Source organism: Pleurodeles waltl, chromosome 10, assembly GCF_031143425.1.
Source record: "Pleurodeles waltl isolate 20211129_DDA chromosome 10, aPleWal1.hap1.20221129, whole genome shotgun sequence".
In the NCBI taxonomy this organism is placed as follows: domain Eukaryota; kingdom Metazoa; phylum Chordata; class Amphibia; order Caudata; family Salamandridae; genus Pleurodeles; species Pleurodeles waltl.
This window is the reverse complement of record NC_090449.1, coordinates 240936651-240948981: the sequence shown is the minus strand read 5'-3', so window position 1 is coordinate 240948981 and position 12331 is coordinate 240936651. Positions and strand designations below refer to the sequence as shown.

The following is a 12331-nucleotide window of genomic DNA, read 5'->3' as shown; positions in this document are numbered from 1 at the left end:
GATGGGAGCAGACATGACAGTCTTTTTAGAATAACGGCTCCCTGACAACGTTGCCCATGAGGGTTTTTTCCCCTCCACTACTCACTCTAGCATGCCCACCTGGTGCCAGCCCAGCCACCTCAGCTAGGTGCACCTCCCTGGCCGGTCATTTCCAAACTCTTGTAGTTTAAGGACGGGGACTATATTTTATCCCAAGCATGACAAAAAACTGGAATCCTGGTAGAAAATAACCATGTAATTATATTTCCAGACTTTACCAAGGAAGTCCAGAAACACAGAGCCTTCTACACGGAGGCAAAAAAGAGGCAGAGATCACAGGGAATACAATATGCCCTGTTATTTCCAGCAAAACTCAAAGTAACGCATGATGGCAAGACGCTATTTTTTACAACCTCACAAAAACTCTGGCAATGGCTGGACTCAACCCCCATGAGAGCCTCCGTAGATCTGGATAAACCAGAACCAAAGCGCAAAAAGGCAGAACAGAGAGCGGCAAAGGAAAAGAGGCTCCCACACACAGCCAAGCCATGCAAGAGTGTAAAAGGGCAGTGGAAGTGGCGGCAGCGCTGGATATGATTAGAAGGACCACATCCCAGAGACTGAGCAATGCATCACACAACGCTTCGGACTCTGAGCACACTTCGCTCTTCTCTAATGACTCTGAGGACCAGCTGCCGGTGGTGACCCCTGGAACTTCAGATGAAATTGTTTGAGGAGATGGTGCTCCGCAATCACCGTCATTATTGAGATGTGGAGACAAGTGCAAGTATAATCTGTGAACAAAATACCTTGTGATACTAACTTCCCACTTGCTTCTAGTGTACAAACCGCCTAAAAGGTATTGTAGCGGGCTTCGTCGGGCCTGTAGGCGAATAACTGAAAACGTACTAAATCTGGGAATCGCTTAAAAAGGGTGGGCAGGAATGAGGATATAATAATATCCACAATGTAACTGTTGTGATGGAATGCTGGGAGGGCCTGAACAGAGAGCTTCCTCCCCCACTAGTTCTCAATAGTGCCCTTACAACAGCCCGGATGTTACGGTTATGTATACTGGTTTGGATGGGGAGGCTGCATTTCCTTATACTGGGGAGGGGGAGTTGGGTAAGTTGTGTTAAGATTGCAAAAGTTGAGGGATGTTTTACACTTATGTAACCACACTCACTGCTGCTTCTACATGATCTAACCACATCAAGACCGAGATGGAGGTCTCCTTCGCACCGCCCTGCGTGCCACCGGCCCTATATTTCACTGTCCCCATGGCATCCTCCCTAACTTACAATTTTATAAGCTGGAATGTAAGGGAACTTAATAACATGGCAAAAGGGTACAAGATACACTCATATCTAAAGAGGAGAGGGATACACATAGCATTAATTCAGGAGACTCATATTACGACCAAAGAGCGTGACGTGCTTAAGAGACGATGGCGCAGCCAACTATATGCTACATCTTATTCTGCATTTGCTAGGGGGGAGGAAATAAAGAACAAGGAAAAGACTCTTCGTACGTTGGAATGTAAGAGACCAGCTGAGCCTGGCATGGCGCCACAACTGTTGGAAGCAGAAGAGGAGGTTGCAGCAGCCATAGAGAAGCTGGAATATTTTGACTATAAAGCTTCCGAAAAACAAGCACATGCCAAAACTGACAGGGCTGGAACTCTGTTGGCACGGTTGGTGAACTCAACCCCGCAACGCCCTGATATTAGAGCTAGGCGCTGCGAATGCCGAATGGTTCTATCATCAAACGGATGTTAATAATCGATTTGCTGGGTATTATAATTCTCTTTATGCGCAACCTGGAGCAGACCTTTCTACCCCACACTTACAGCTCCTCAAAATGGGAAGCCTTCAACGCCTTCAAGAGGAAAATGTGGAGAACCTGGGGGGCCAATCACTGTCACCGAGATTAGGTCAGCTGTCAATGATATGGCTAGAGGTAAGGTACCTGGTGTAGATGGTCTCCCAGAGAAGTTCTATTCCATGTATTAAAATGAGTTGGCTCCTAGATTGGTAGAACTTTATACTGAGGTGCTGGAGATAAGTTGTTTACCACCAATGACGAGAGAGGCCTTTGTAGTACTGTTATTGAAACCTGGCAAACCAGCTACAGAGATGCAGTCATATCACCCCTTGTCCATGCTGAATATGGATTACAAAATCCTAAGTAGGAACCTAGCCACACGCCTTCTCCTACACATGCCTCACTTGATCCATACGGATCAAACAGGCTCAATCCCTAACCATAACACAACCACCAACATTCAATGCCTTGCCCCTCTCCTCATCCCTCTGCATCCAGAAACAGACGGAGCAGTGTTAATAGCAATTGACATAGAAAAAACATTTGATAGCCTGAGATTGGATTATTTATATAGGGCTATGGAAAAGATGGGACTGGGACAGGAGTTCATCAGATGGACCAAATTACTGTATGCTGAGCCCACAGCCCGTGTTAAGACGAGTAAAACAATTTCAGAATCATATATAGTGGACAGAAGAATGAGACTGGGTTGCCCCCTCTTCCCCCTACTATTTGCAATAGCAGTGGAACCTTTAGCACAAGTAGCCAGAGTGGGAAATCACTATGATGGGTTAAGGGTACATGGGTAATCACATAAAATAGCACTATATGCGGATGATATGATCCTTTTCCTCCGCAATGCGTACTCGGACCTAAGGGGTCTTATCTCGCTACTCTAATGCTTTGGGACGGCATTGGGCCTCCCCATAAACTAGCAAAAGTCTCTCTTTTTCCCTATTGCCTTCTCACACACCCCCACCACCAGATTTGCAGGGTTTAAGGTGGGAGGAGCACACATTCCATTATCTTGGCATACAAATGTTTTATGACCCAGGTGACCTACAGGAAGGAAATGTGGGCACAGCGATCAGGAAACTCAGGGGAAATGTGGCGTCCTGGGAGAACACTCCCACTGTCCGTGACAGGCTGCACTGCAGTAGCTAAAATGGTGACTTTACATACAGAGGCTGCTTTATTAATTTACTACACTACCAATTTTCCTTCCAAAATCCCTCTTCAGGGAATTGAACACAATACTAATTTATCACATTTGAGGGAATGGTAGACACAGAGTAGCTCTGAGAAGGCTGCAGCGCCCTATGGGAGAGGGGAGACTAGCTGCCCGGAAATGGAACTCTATTACCTGGCGGGTCAACTCCAATAGTTTGCACAATGGCTTGAGGCGTGGCAGTGAGCGGACGGGGTGATACCCCACGGGGTCCCTCCCTCCCTCACTCACTCAAACTACTTCGCATCCTGATGGCACCCAAACTGGCTCACCCTAGCGACACAACAGAATTACAAGTCATTCGATGCTGCTGGCTACGTGGTCTGCAGCGCACTCGGACAACGTCTCCTTACACACCTGACCTCCTGTTGTGATGACTGGTAACTTTGCCAGGTGGGCAGAATCTGAAAGGAGTGGGAGGAACATGGTATCATTACCCTGGGGGACCTATACAGAGATGGACAGTTTTTGCCCGTTGAAGACCTGGAAGAAAATTATGGATTACCGCAAGGACAGTTCCTTCTACACAGAATGATAGCCACTAAAATTAGTTGGCACTGGGGAACAGGACCCTTAGAGCCCCAACTTCACTTGGGCTGCCAGACACTATATACAAAAAGCGGCAGGATTAGAGTAGTCACACAACTACACAATGCATTACGGGCAGATACGCTAACCCCACTGGATGCCATACGCCTTAAATGGGAAGGTGACCCCGGCCTCTCAATAGATTAAATAAAATGGTACTCCATCTTATCACAAACAAATACAATATCTAGGAACGGCTGTTTCAAACAGCTAAATTTCTACATACTGCACAGACCTTATCTCACTCCTGGTAGAATTGCATGAATGTTCAATACCAAAAATACTTGTTGCCCTCACTGCTCTGAACCAAAGGCTGATTATTATTTTTTTTTCACATGATATGGGCCGGCCAGCAGTGGAAGGGCTTCTGGGAGTGAGTATTCCAATGTATAAATGAGGTGACGGAGAGGCAGATTGCGGCCAATCCTATGAATGGCCTACTGGGGGGTTCCCACACTCCTTTAAACTAACTACAAAATGAATAGACTTTGCACTCATTTTAGGTCAAAGAGACATAACAATGCATTGGAAGACTACCAGGGGCCCATGCGTAGATCGCTAGAGAAAAGTATTATTGACATGGGCAGAAACAGAACAGCAGGTATATATATATATATATATATATATATATATATATATATATATATATATATATGCAGAGCAAGGGCATTATAGTTCTGATGGAGTCAGGGGTTGGGGTCGGCTGGTTGACTGTCTGAGGACACCAAATTTGTCCACCCCTGACAGCTCCGTGTCTCCTGTACCACATCAGAATGCCGAAGGAGAGGGGCCACATAAGACATAACACATCAGTGTAAACCACAGCACAGAAGGGGACATGTAACTAGGGCGGTATCACTTACCAGAGTAGTAGAAGATGTAACATGGTGTGTAAATTGAAAATGTTAAACTGTTGGTTTCACCAGGAGGGTTGCCAACATTACCCCAAGTACACTATAATATGTTATGATGCTAATGACTACTGTATAATACATGTTTGCAACCTTCTCTGGAATGTGTTTTGAGTGAAATGCTAGTAAAATTATGTTAAAAAATAAAAAACTTTTACCACCCACCACCACCTACAAAGGTAGTGACACGAACAAGGCACTATATACATGTGGTATCATGAGTTGGCTTTTCCACTTGCATTTATGTTTTAAGAGGGATATGAAACAGTTCCCGGTCTCCCTCGGCGTGCTCACCTAAGACTGGTAATACTAGTAGAGCCACCACATGTGTCTGCCCTGACAGTGACAGCTTGGACAGTGATCTGTACGTCACCCAAAAAGGAATTGTCAATATTAGTTTTGGGAGTATGACCTGACCCAGAACAGGTTACCTTACGCCAACTGTAGTTAAACAGATGGTCACAGCTGTAGCAGACTTTAGGAGAAGCAGGAGTGGAGAACATCGACGGATGGCAATAGTCAGAAGACAGTGGTAAGCGGCAGAAAAGGACAGAGAAGGTTGTCTTAAGATGGGACTGGAGATTTCAAGCCACAACAGACAAGAGGAGAAGCAGAACCAGGGAGACTAGAATGATCATTCCAGAGCACTATCATCCCAAGAGAAGAGCAGTACTATTGCAGCGAGAAAAGGAGGACTGGAATTTAAGAAGAGGTACTACCCAAGTACTTGATGTGAACATATGCTCTAATGGTGCTGGGCACACTAAATCCTTGATCGTGGAACTATTAGCACTTCACAGGAGATGGACGAGAAAAAATATTAACACCTCTGGTAAAGGCAGAGTCATTAAGGGTGCACTAAGGCACTAGAGGGAAGTCACTTTAGTACCAATAGAGTCATAAAGATATTTTGATTTCACCTTGTGGTTCACAAAAATTATTATCCCTCCCAAGGTAACTTTTCACAAAGGTACCATGTACAGCCTCAGATCTGTCGACTGATACTTCCCTCCTTCGTTCCACGGTGTGAAGAAACAGACTCCAAGACAATGTCTGACTGCGACAAACCCTCTGAAAGACCTACCAAACAGAAGAAAACCCTCATCCAATCCACTCTGAAAGGACAAAAGGAGAACCCCACCCACAACAACTTTGTGCATTAAGGAGCCCCTTGTAAATCACACTTGGTGATAACCATAGTTATTAAAAGTCACATTTCAATACTGTAATGGTGTCTTCACTTCTAACACTACAAGGGCACTATAAGAATAGCCATTTAGAACAGAGACATGAGTCTAGAGTAGGAGAACATGAAAAGCCTCAGCACTAAATATATTAAAGAGAAACACATTTGTGAATGCAACATATCAAAATTAGCAAAAGCTAAAAACATTGAGTATTTTTGTACAGAATAGCGGCCACAAACTACAGTTTAAGAGGCAATGTCGCCCCTTATGATATATTGTATCATGTTAGGGCTACGTTCCAGTTTATGTCTAGCATAAAATGTCTAATGCATACCATCTGTAGCGCTCCCAAACCCTCAACCTAACAGTACAAAACACTATATCTAGGTGCATTAAAACCAAGCAAACACAAATTTAGACATGAAAGACACTTACTGTAAAAAAAAGTGAGAGATCATAAGTGTTCATTAAGTACTTGAGATGAACCAAGGGGACGAGAGAACACTGTGTGTTAAAGCCTTATTTTAAACTTTATTTTAGTTTAGATTTTACTGATAATGATGACACAGTGTGGCAAGAGAGAAAATGGGATAGACCCAGGGACCTGATAGCAAATGGATGCGTGACAGTAAAAACAAATGTTAAAAGTGAATGCAGGTAAGACATGTATTGGCACAGCCAACAGGTTTGGAGTTGGCTGCCAGCCTTTTAGCTTTGCTAAGGTTTGTTTTGTTTCTAAGGATTTTTGCAAAACTTTATTGTGAAGAAAGTTCATCAACCTAAAAACACAAAAAATCATTGGCTACATAAAAGCAAAAATATTTTTTTTAGACTCAAAGATCCCACACTGCCATAATCGTCTCTGGCAATGAAGGGTCCTACTTTTTTTGTGGATGTGCTCCTTGTGAAAGGGAGAATGACGTTCACTCATAGTGAAGTTAGCCAGTGACTGAAAAGTGCTGACCCACTGTCCCAAGCTCTATGCCGCAGTGAGTGAAAGAAAAATGTGAATGACACAATAAAAGACCGAATGGATGAAGAAGGTGGTATGAAAGACCCTTTAATTAGCATAACATAGAAACTTAAAACCAAGCTTCTTATTTATTTATGGCTTCATTAATTAAAACCATACATGACAAATTTAACAGCACATTGTTAAATAAAGTAACACAATGCAATAAGAAAAAAGCTCCTGTAAAAACATGTTTGCAAAATAAAGGCATTCTTTTAAAAAGTGCAAGTGTTATTTAACAGCATTAATAAAGCGCTACATGGGTTTTGCAATCAGTAAACTTGTGATCAGTAAGCATTCATTTGGAAAGTGCAAATAATTACTGACAGCATTAGTGAAGTGCTGATTGATTTTTTAGAGCAGCACAAGTTAGGGACGTTTGTAGCAGCTTCTGACCCAAAACCCCATGCTCTATTCTGTAGTAGCTGAAAGAATCATGTGAATGACAATAACAGACCAATGGATGAAGAGGACTGCACGAAAGCCCCTTCAATTATATTATACATATAACTTAAGTAAAATCAAAAGTTCTCGGCTAATGTCAAGAGCTGAAAGAAAGGATGAAAAAAAAAGAGTGGATAGGTGTAGTGGTAGGGTGTGTGGAATGAGAGGTAAATGAGTGAGGGTGGCAAATGGGTGAGGCAAGAGTGAGTAGATAGGGGTAAGGGGAGGCTTGAATAACAATCAAGATGGCTGTGGTTTGCGGAGTTCCATCAAATCTTGGAGTGACATCTTTTATGTTTCCCACATTTTGAGATCAAATCCTTTATCCTTTAGCTTTGTTCTTTATTTTGAAATGCCCCTGTGTTAGAAGTGGGGTTTTTGGTTGGCGGTCAGGTTACCCTCTGTCCAAGCAAGAACCCTCACTCTAGTCAGGGTAAGTCACACACAATCCAAATTATCCTGTGCCCACCCTCTGGTCGCTTGGCACGAGCAGTCAGGCTTAACTTAGAAGGCAATGTGTAAAGTATTTGTGCAATAAATCATACAATAACACCATATAGCACCACAAAAATACACCACACAGTGTTTAGAAAAATATTGAATATTTATCTGGATATTTGTGGTTAAACACAATAAAAGATGCAATAAGAATTTGTAGAAATACCACTGAAAAGTGATATAAAGTGCCTTAAGTCTTTAAAAAGCAAACAAAGTCTCTTTCAAGCACAAAGTACCTGGTTTGGAGTGGAAAATCTCTGCAGAGGGCCGCAGAGGAAGAGATGCGTGGAAAAATGGTGTGTGCATCGGTTTCGCCCCTTCACACACGGACTTGCGTCGTTATTTTTCACGCGGGGAGTCGTGCGTCGTTCTGCGGGAAGAAAAATGGTGTGTGCTTCTGTTTCGCCCCTTCACACACGGACTTGTCTCGTTATTTTTCACTCGGGGAAGACGTGCGTCGTTTTCCGGCACGCAGGCAGACTCCTTCTTTGGTTCGCAGGATTACCAGATGTCCCAGGGTCTGTGCGTGGATTCCTCGGCTTGTTATCCGGCTGCGCGTCGTTCCGGGAGGCTGTGGGTGGAATTTTCTTTCTCACGGCAGGCGTCGCGTCGATTTCCTCTCTGGAAGCCGGGCGGCGTTGTCCCTGCGAGGCCGTGCTTCGAAGTTCCGGTCGCCCCGTAGGTGTCGCGTCGGGTAGCGTCGCGATTTCCTCACCGCGGAGCAAGCTGTTCGTCGAATTTTTTGGCGCACGAGGATTCCAAATGAAAAAGAGAAGTCTTTTTGGTCCTGAGACTTCAGGGAACAGGAGGCAAGCGCTATCCAAGCCCTTGTAGAGCACTTTGGCAGCCAGACAAGAGTTCAGCAAGGCAGCAGGCCAGCAGCAAGGCAGCAGTCCTTTGTAGAAAGCAGACAGGTGAGTCCTTTGAGCAGCCAGGCAGTTCTTCTTGGCAGGATGCAGGTTCTGGTTCAGGTTTTTTCTCCAGCAAGTGTCTGAGGTGGTAGGGCAGAGGCCCTGTTTTATACCCAAATGTGCCTTTGAAGTGGGTGAGACTTCAAAGAGTGGCTTAGAAGTGCACCAGGTCCCCTTTCAGTTCAATCCTGTCTGCCAGGGTCCCAGTAGGGGGTGTGGCAGTCCTTTGTGTCAGAGCAGGACCTACACCCTCCCAGCCCAGGAAGACCCATTCAAAATGCAGATGTATGCAAGTGAGGCTGAGTACCCTGTGTTTGGGGTGTGTCTGAGTGAATGCACAAGGAGCTGTCAACTAAACCTAGCCAGACGTGGATTGTAAGGCACAGAAAGATTTAAGTGCAGAGAAATGCTCACTTTCTAAAAGTGGCATTTCTAAAATAGTAATATTAAATCCAACTTCACCAGTCAGCAGGATTTTGTATTACCATTCTGGTCATACTAAATATGACCTTCCTACTCCCTTCAGATCAGCAGCTGTCACTTCAACAATGTATGAGGGCAGCCCCAATGTTAGCCTATGAAGGGAGCAGACCTCACAGTAGTGTAAAAACTAATTTAGGAGTTTTACACTACCAGGACATGTAAACTACACAGGTACATGTCCTGCCTTTTAACCACACAACACCCTGCTCTAGGGGTTACCTAGGGCACACATTAGAGGTGACTTATGTGTAGGAAAAGGGGAGCTTTAGACTTGGCAAGTACTTTTAAATGTCAAGTCGAAGTGGCAGTGAAACTGCACACACAGGCCTTGCAATGGCAGGCCTGGGACAAGGTAAAGGGGCTACTTGAGTGGGTAGCACAACCAGTGCTGCAGGCCCACTAGTAGCATTTAATCTACAGGCCCTATGCACATACAGTGCACATTACTAGGGACTTATAAGTTTATTAAATAGTCCAATTGGGTATAATCCAAAGTTACTATGTTTAAAGGAGAGAGCATATGCATTTTAGCACTGGTTAGCAGTGGTAAAGTGCGCAGAGTTTAAAAGCCAGCAAAAACAGCGTCCAAAAAGTGGAGGGAGGCAGGCAAAAAGTTAGGGGTGACTACCCTAAGGCATGTCAGGTCTACACCCTGCAATTGGGGTGCAGTTCTTTTTGATGCTGATATGGAGATTCCTTCTATTTGCTGAGGTTGCTGCCTTTCCTGATGTGAGGCCGCCATTTTGTTTACAGCAGCTCGTCCTAATGGCAGTTTCTCAACTACCTTACTGTTTTTCTGATGTTCTCACCTTCTTCATGCTATATAGTGTATATTCATACACAAATGAAGCCTGCATTCTACAAAGATAATTTTTTAACACTACAAAAGGAGGCATACAAAATTATTGACCTCAAAGCGTTTTTCCAGTGTGAAACCCAAACGACTCAAAAACAATCCTCATTCACCCAATGCCTCCTCGAACAATCATATTCTGGATACAATACTAGCTGAAGGTAGGAGTCTTATAACCGTTTATGAGCATCACCAATTGGAAATTACAATACATAGGAAACATATGGATCATAACTGAGAAAAGAGTGGTTGAAATTGAGCAACTTCTTTACCAGGTTCAGGATATCCTATCTTGACTAGAAACTTTTCAAACTGAAGCTTCATATAGAGGATTTAGAAAATCAAAATTGACACAATCTTTGTATGTATGTTGTTCCTAAAGGTGTTGATGGTTCTAATCTTCTTCACCATCTAAAATTCATTCCTGAAGTTCTTGATGTTCTGTGTTCTCTGCCTTTCAACCTACAATATGCTGGGATGGCCTAATTCTCACTACTCAAGACTTAGGGGAATTATTATGCTTCCCCCCCCCCCCCCCCAAAGAGTTTACTGACTAACTTCGTATGTTAAAAGCATCTAAGGCTAAAAAGAGAATTATGTGGTCTGGTCAATTTCTTTCAGAGGATTCATTTAATCTAATTTTCATCCTTTTTATATGATTGATTTTTGGGACAGATTGTAGTTAAAGATATTTACAACATCTAAAGCAGCGTGTATTACTGATCTATTTTTCATATTTATAGACACAATTACTCCAGTTCATGTTAATATTTTTGACAATTCTTCCTCCTCCCTGTGTTCATCTTTTAACAATGAACCCAGCTCCATTACTCACAGGTTGGTTTGAGAGTAATTATAATAAATTGTTCTGGATCTTGGTTTGGGCTAAATTATTGAACATTTTTTAATTGTATTTTATCACTTTCATTTTACAATTTTGTTTTGCTCGTTGTTTCACTGTCTTTATACTTATATTCTCATGCCCAACTTATTAGATCGCATTACCATTGCCTTAAAATATTATCTTGCTGTAAAGATTTTATTAAACTAGCTTTTTTACTCAGTGTAATTTACTTTATGATAATAAAAGAACTGACAGCATCTTCTTTTATGTTTCAGAAAAAGTGATTTTTAAAGTTTTATCTATGCATAACAGAACACACGGCGACATACAATGTATCCAGACATGTAGCTCAGGTCGCGCAACATACACATGTATAACATCAACAGTTATTCAGATGCGATGTCCTTATATGCTTCCGCAAAAAAATAAATCAGATCCTTTCTGGCTACTTTGTTCACATTTTCTTTCCCCACATTCAACCTCTAATTCCACTATATCCTTTTACTGACAAAATATTTTCCCCTATTCATTTTCTTCGTTTGTGTTTCTTTTTTATCTTATCTTTTCTAAAAACATTGTTCATTCTCTTGAATATTTTATATTCTTGCATTGTATAACGATGTATGCTGTAATCCTGTTTTACTATTAATAATTTGTTACTGCTCTCAACAAAAATTTCTTGAAATGAAAAAAAGTAAGAAGATGAAAGCAAATGCCTAGTTAATGAGGCAAGATAGGTTGATGGGACAATAATTATACGGGAAGGCAAATAGTTATAAGTGTGGGCAAGAGTTTTACGGCCAGGTAAGAGTCAGAAGAGTAAGGGAAATGGTCAACTAGACTGTTCTCAAAATTCAGTTGAGTGGCAGCAAATGAATGAAGACTATACTCTGGCATATGAAAATATTTTGTTTGATTCATGCAGTTATTAAGTTTTTCTATCTTCGAGCCAGTTGAAATTGTTGGCCCCTAAAAAATTTGGATTGGTGCTATATTCTTTGACTTGGGCACATTTATCTTTATTAGTCTGGAGCAAAACTTTAAACACTTTTCATTAGCTACAAGCAAGTACAAAATTAGATGATATATTAAAATATACCTTGGAGTTGCTGTTGATAGCTTGCATGACCGCATTCAGTTGCTTCTGCAGTTCCTGCATCTTCTCTTGATATAAACTTTCCGTAGTCATCGTTATAATCCTCTCTGTATTGATCTGCGGCACCTCTGAAATCACCTGAATCTAAAAATATATATATACATATATCTGTCCTTAATAAAATAAAATACTATATTTTCAAGTTAAAGCTACGTATCAGAAAAAAAAGTGAACATTTTTTTATTTGGACATCATATATTCAAACAAATAATTAAAAGCAAGAGCTCAATAAAAAAAAATGATAACATGACACATATCTACAGAAATTCTTGGGTTAACCTAGAAATACCTTGAAAGCAGGATGTTAATTCGCAATATTAATCTGTGCTACCATCTATACACCAGGATTCACACTATCAGGGGCCTGTAGCTCAACGTACTATTCTTTCACTCAAAATATACACACAATTTTT

The 12331-nt window shown here is 42.0% G+C and overlaps 1 protein-coding gene across 2 annotated transcripts in view; it reads right to left on the bottom strand.

Annotated features, from left to right (window-relative positions):
* Positions 1-12331, bottom strand: part of LDAF1 (lipid droplet assembly factor 1) — a 90352-nt gene that overhangs the window by 43949 nt on the left and 34072 nt on the right. For both annotated transcript variants that reach the window (XM_069210286.1, XM_069210288.1), the window contains exon 3: positions 11862-12002. In XM_069210286.1, the coding sequence (XP_069066387.1) occupies positions 11862-11951 (90 nt within the window). In that variant the 5' untranslated portion in view covers positions 11952-12002. The remainder of the gene's footprint in view (positions 1-11861; positions 12003-12331) is intronic.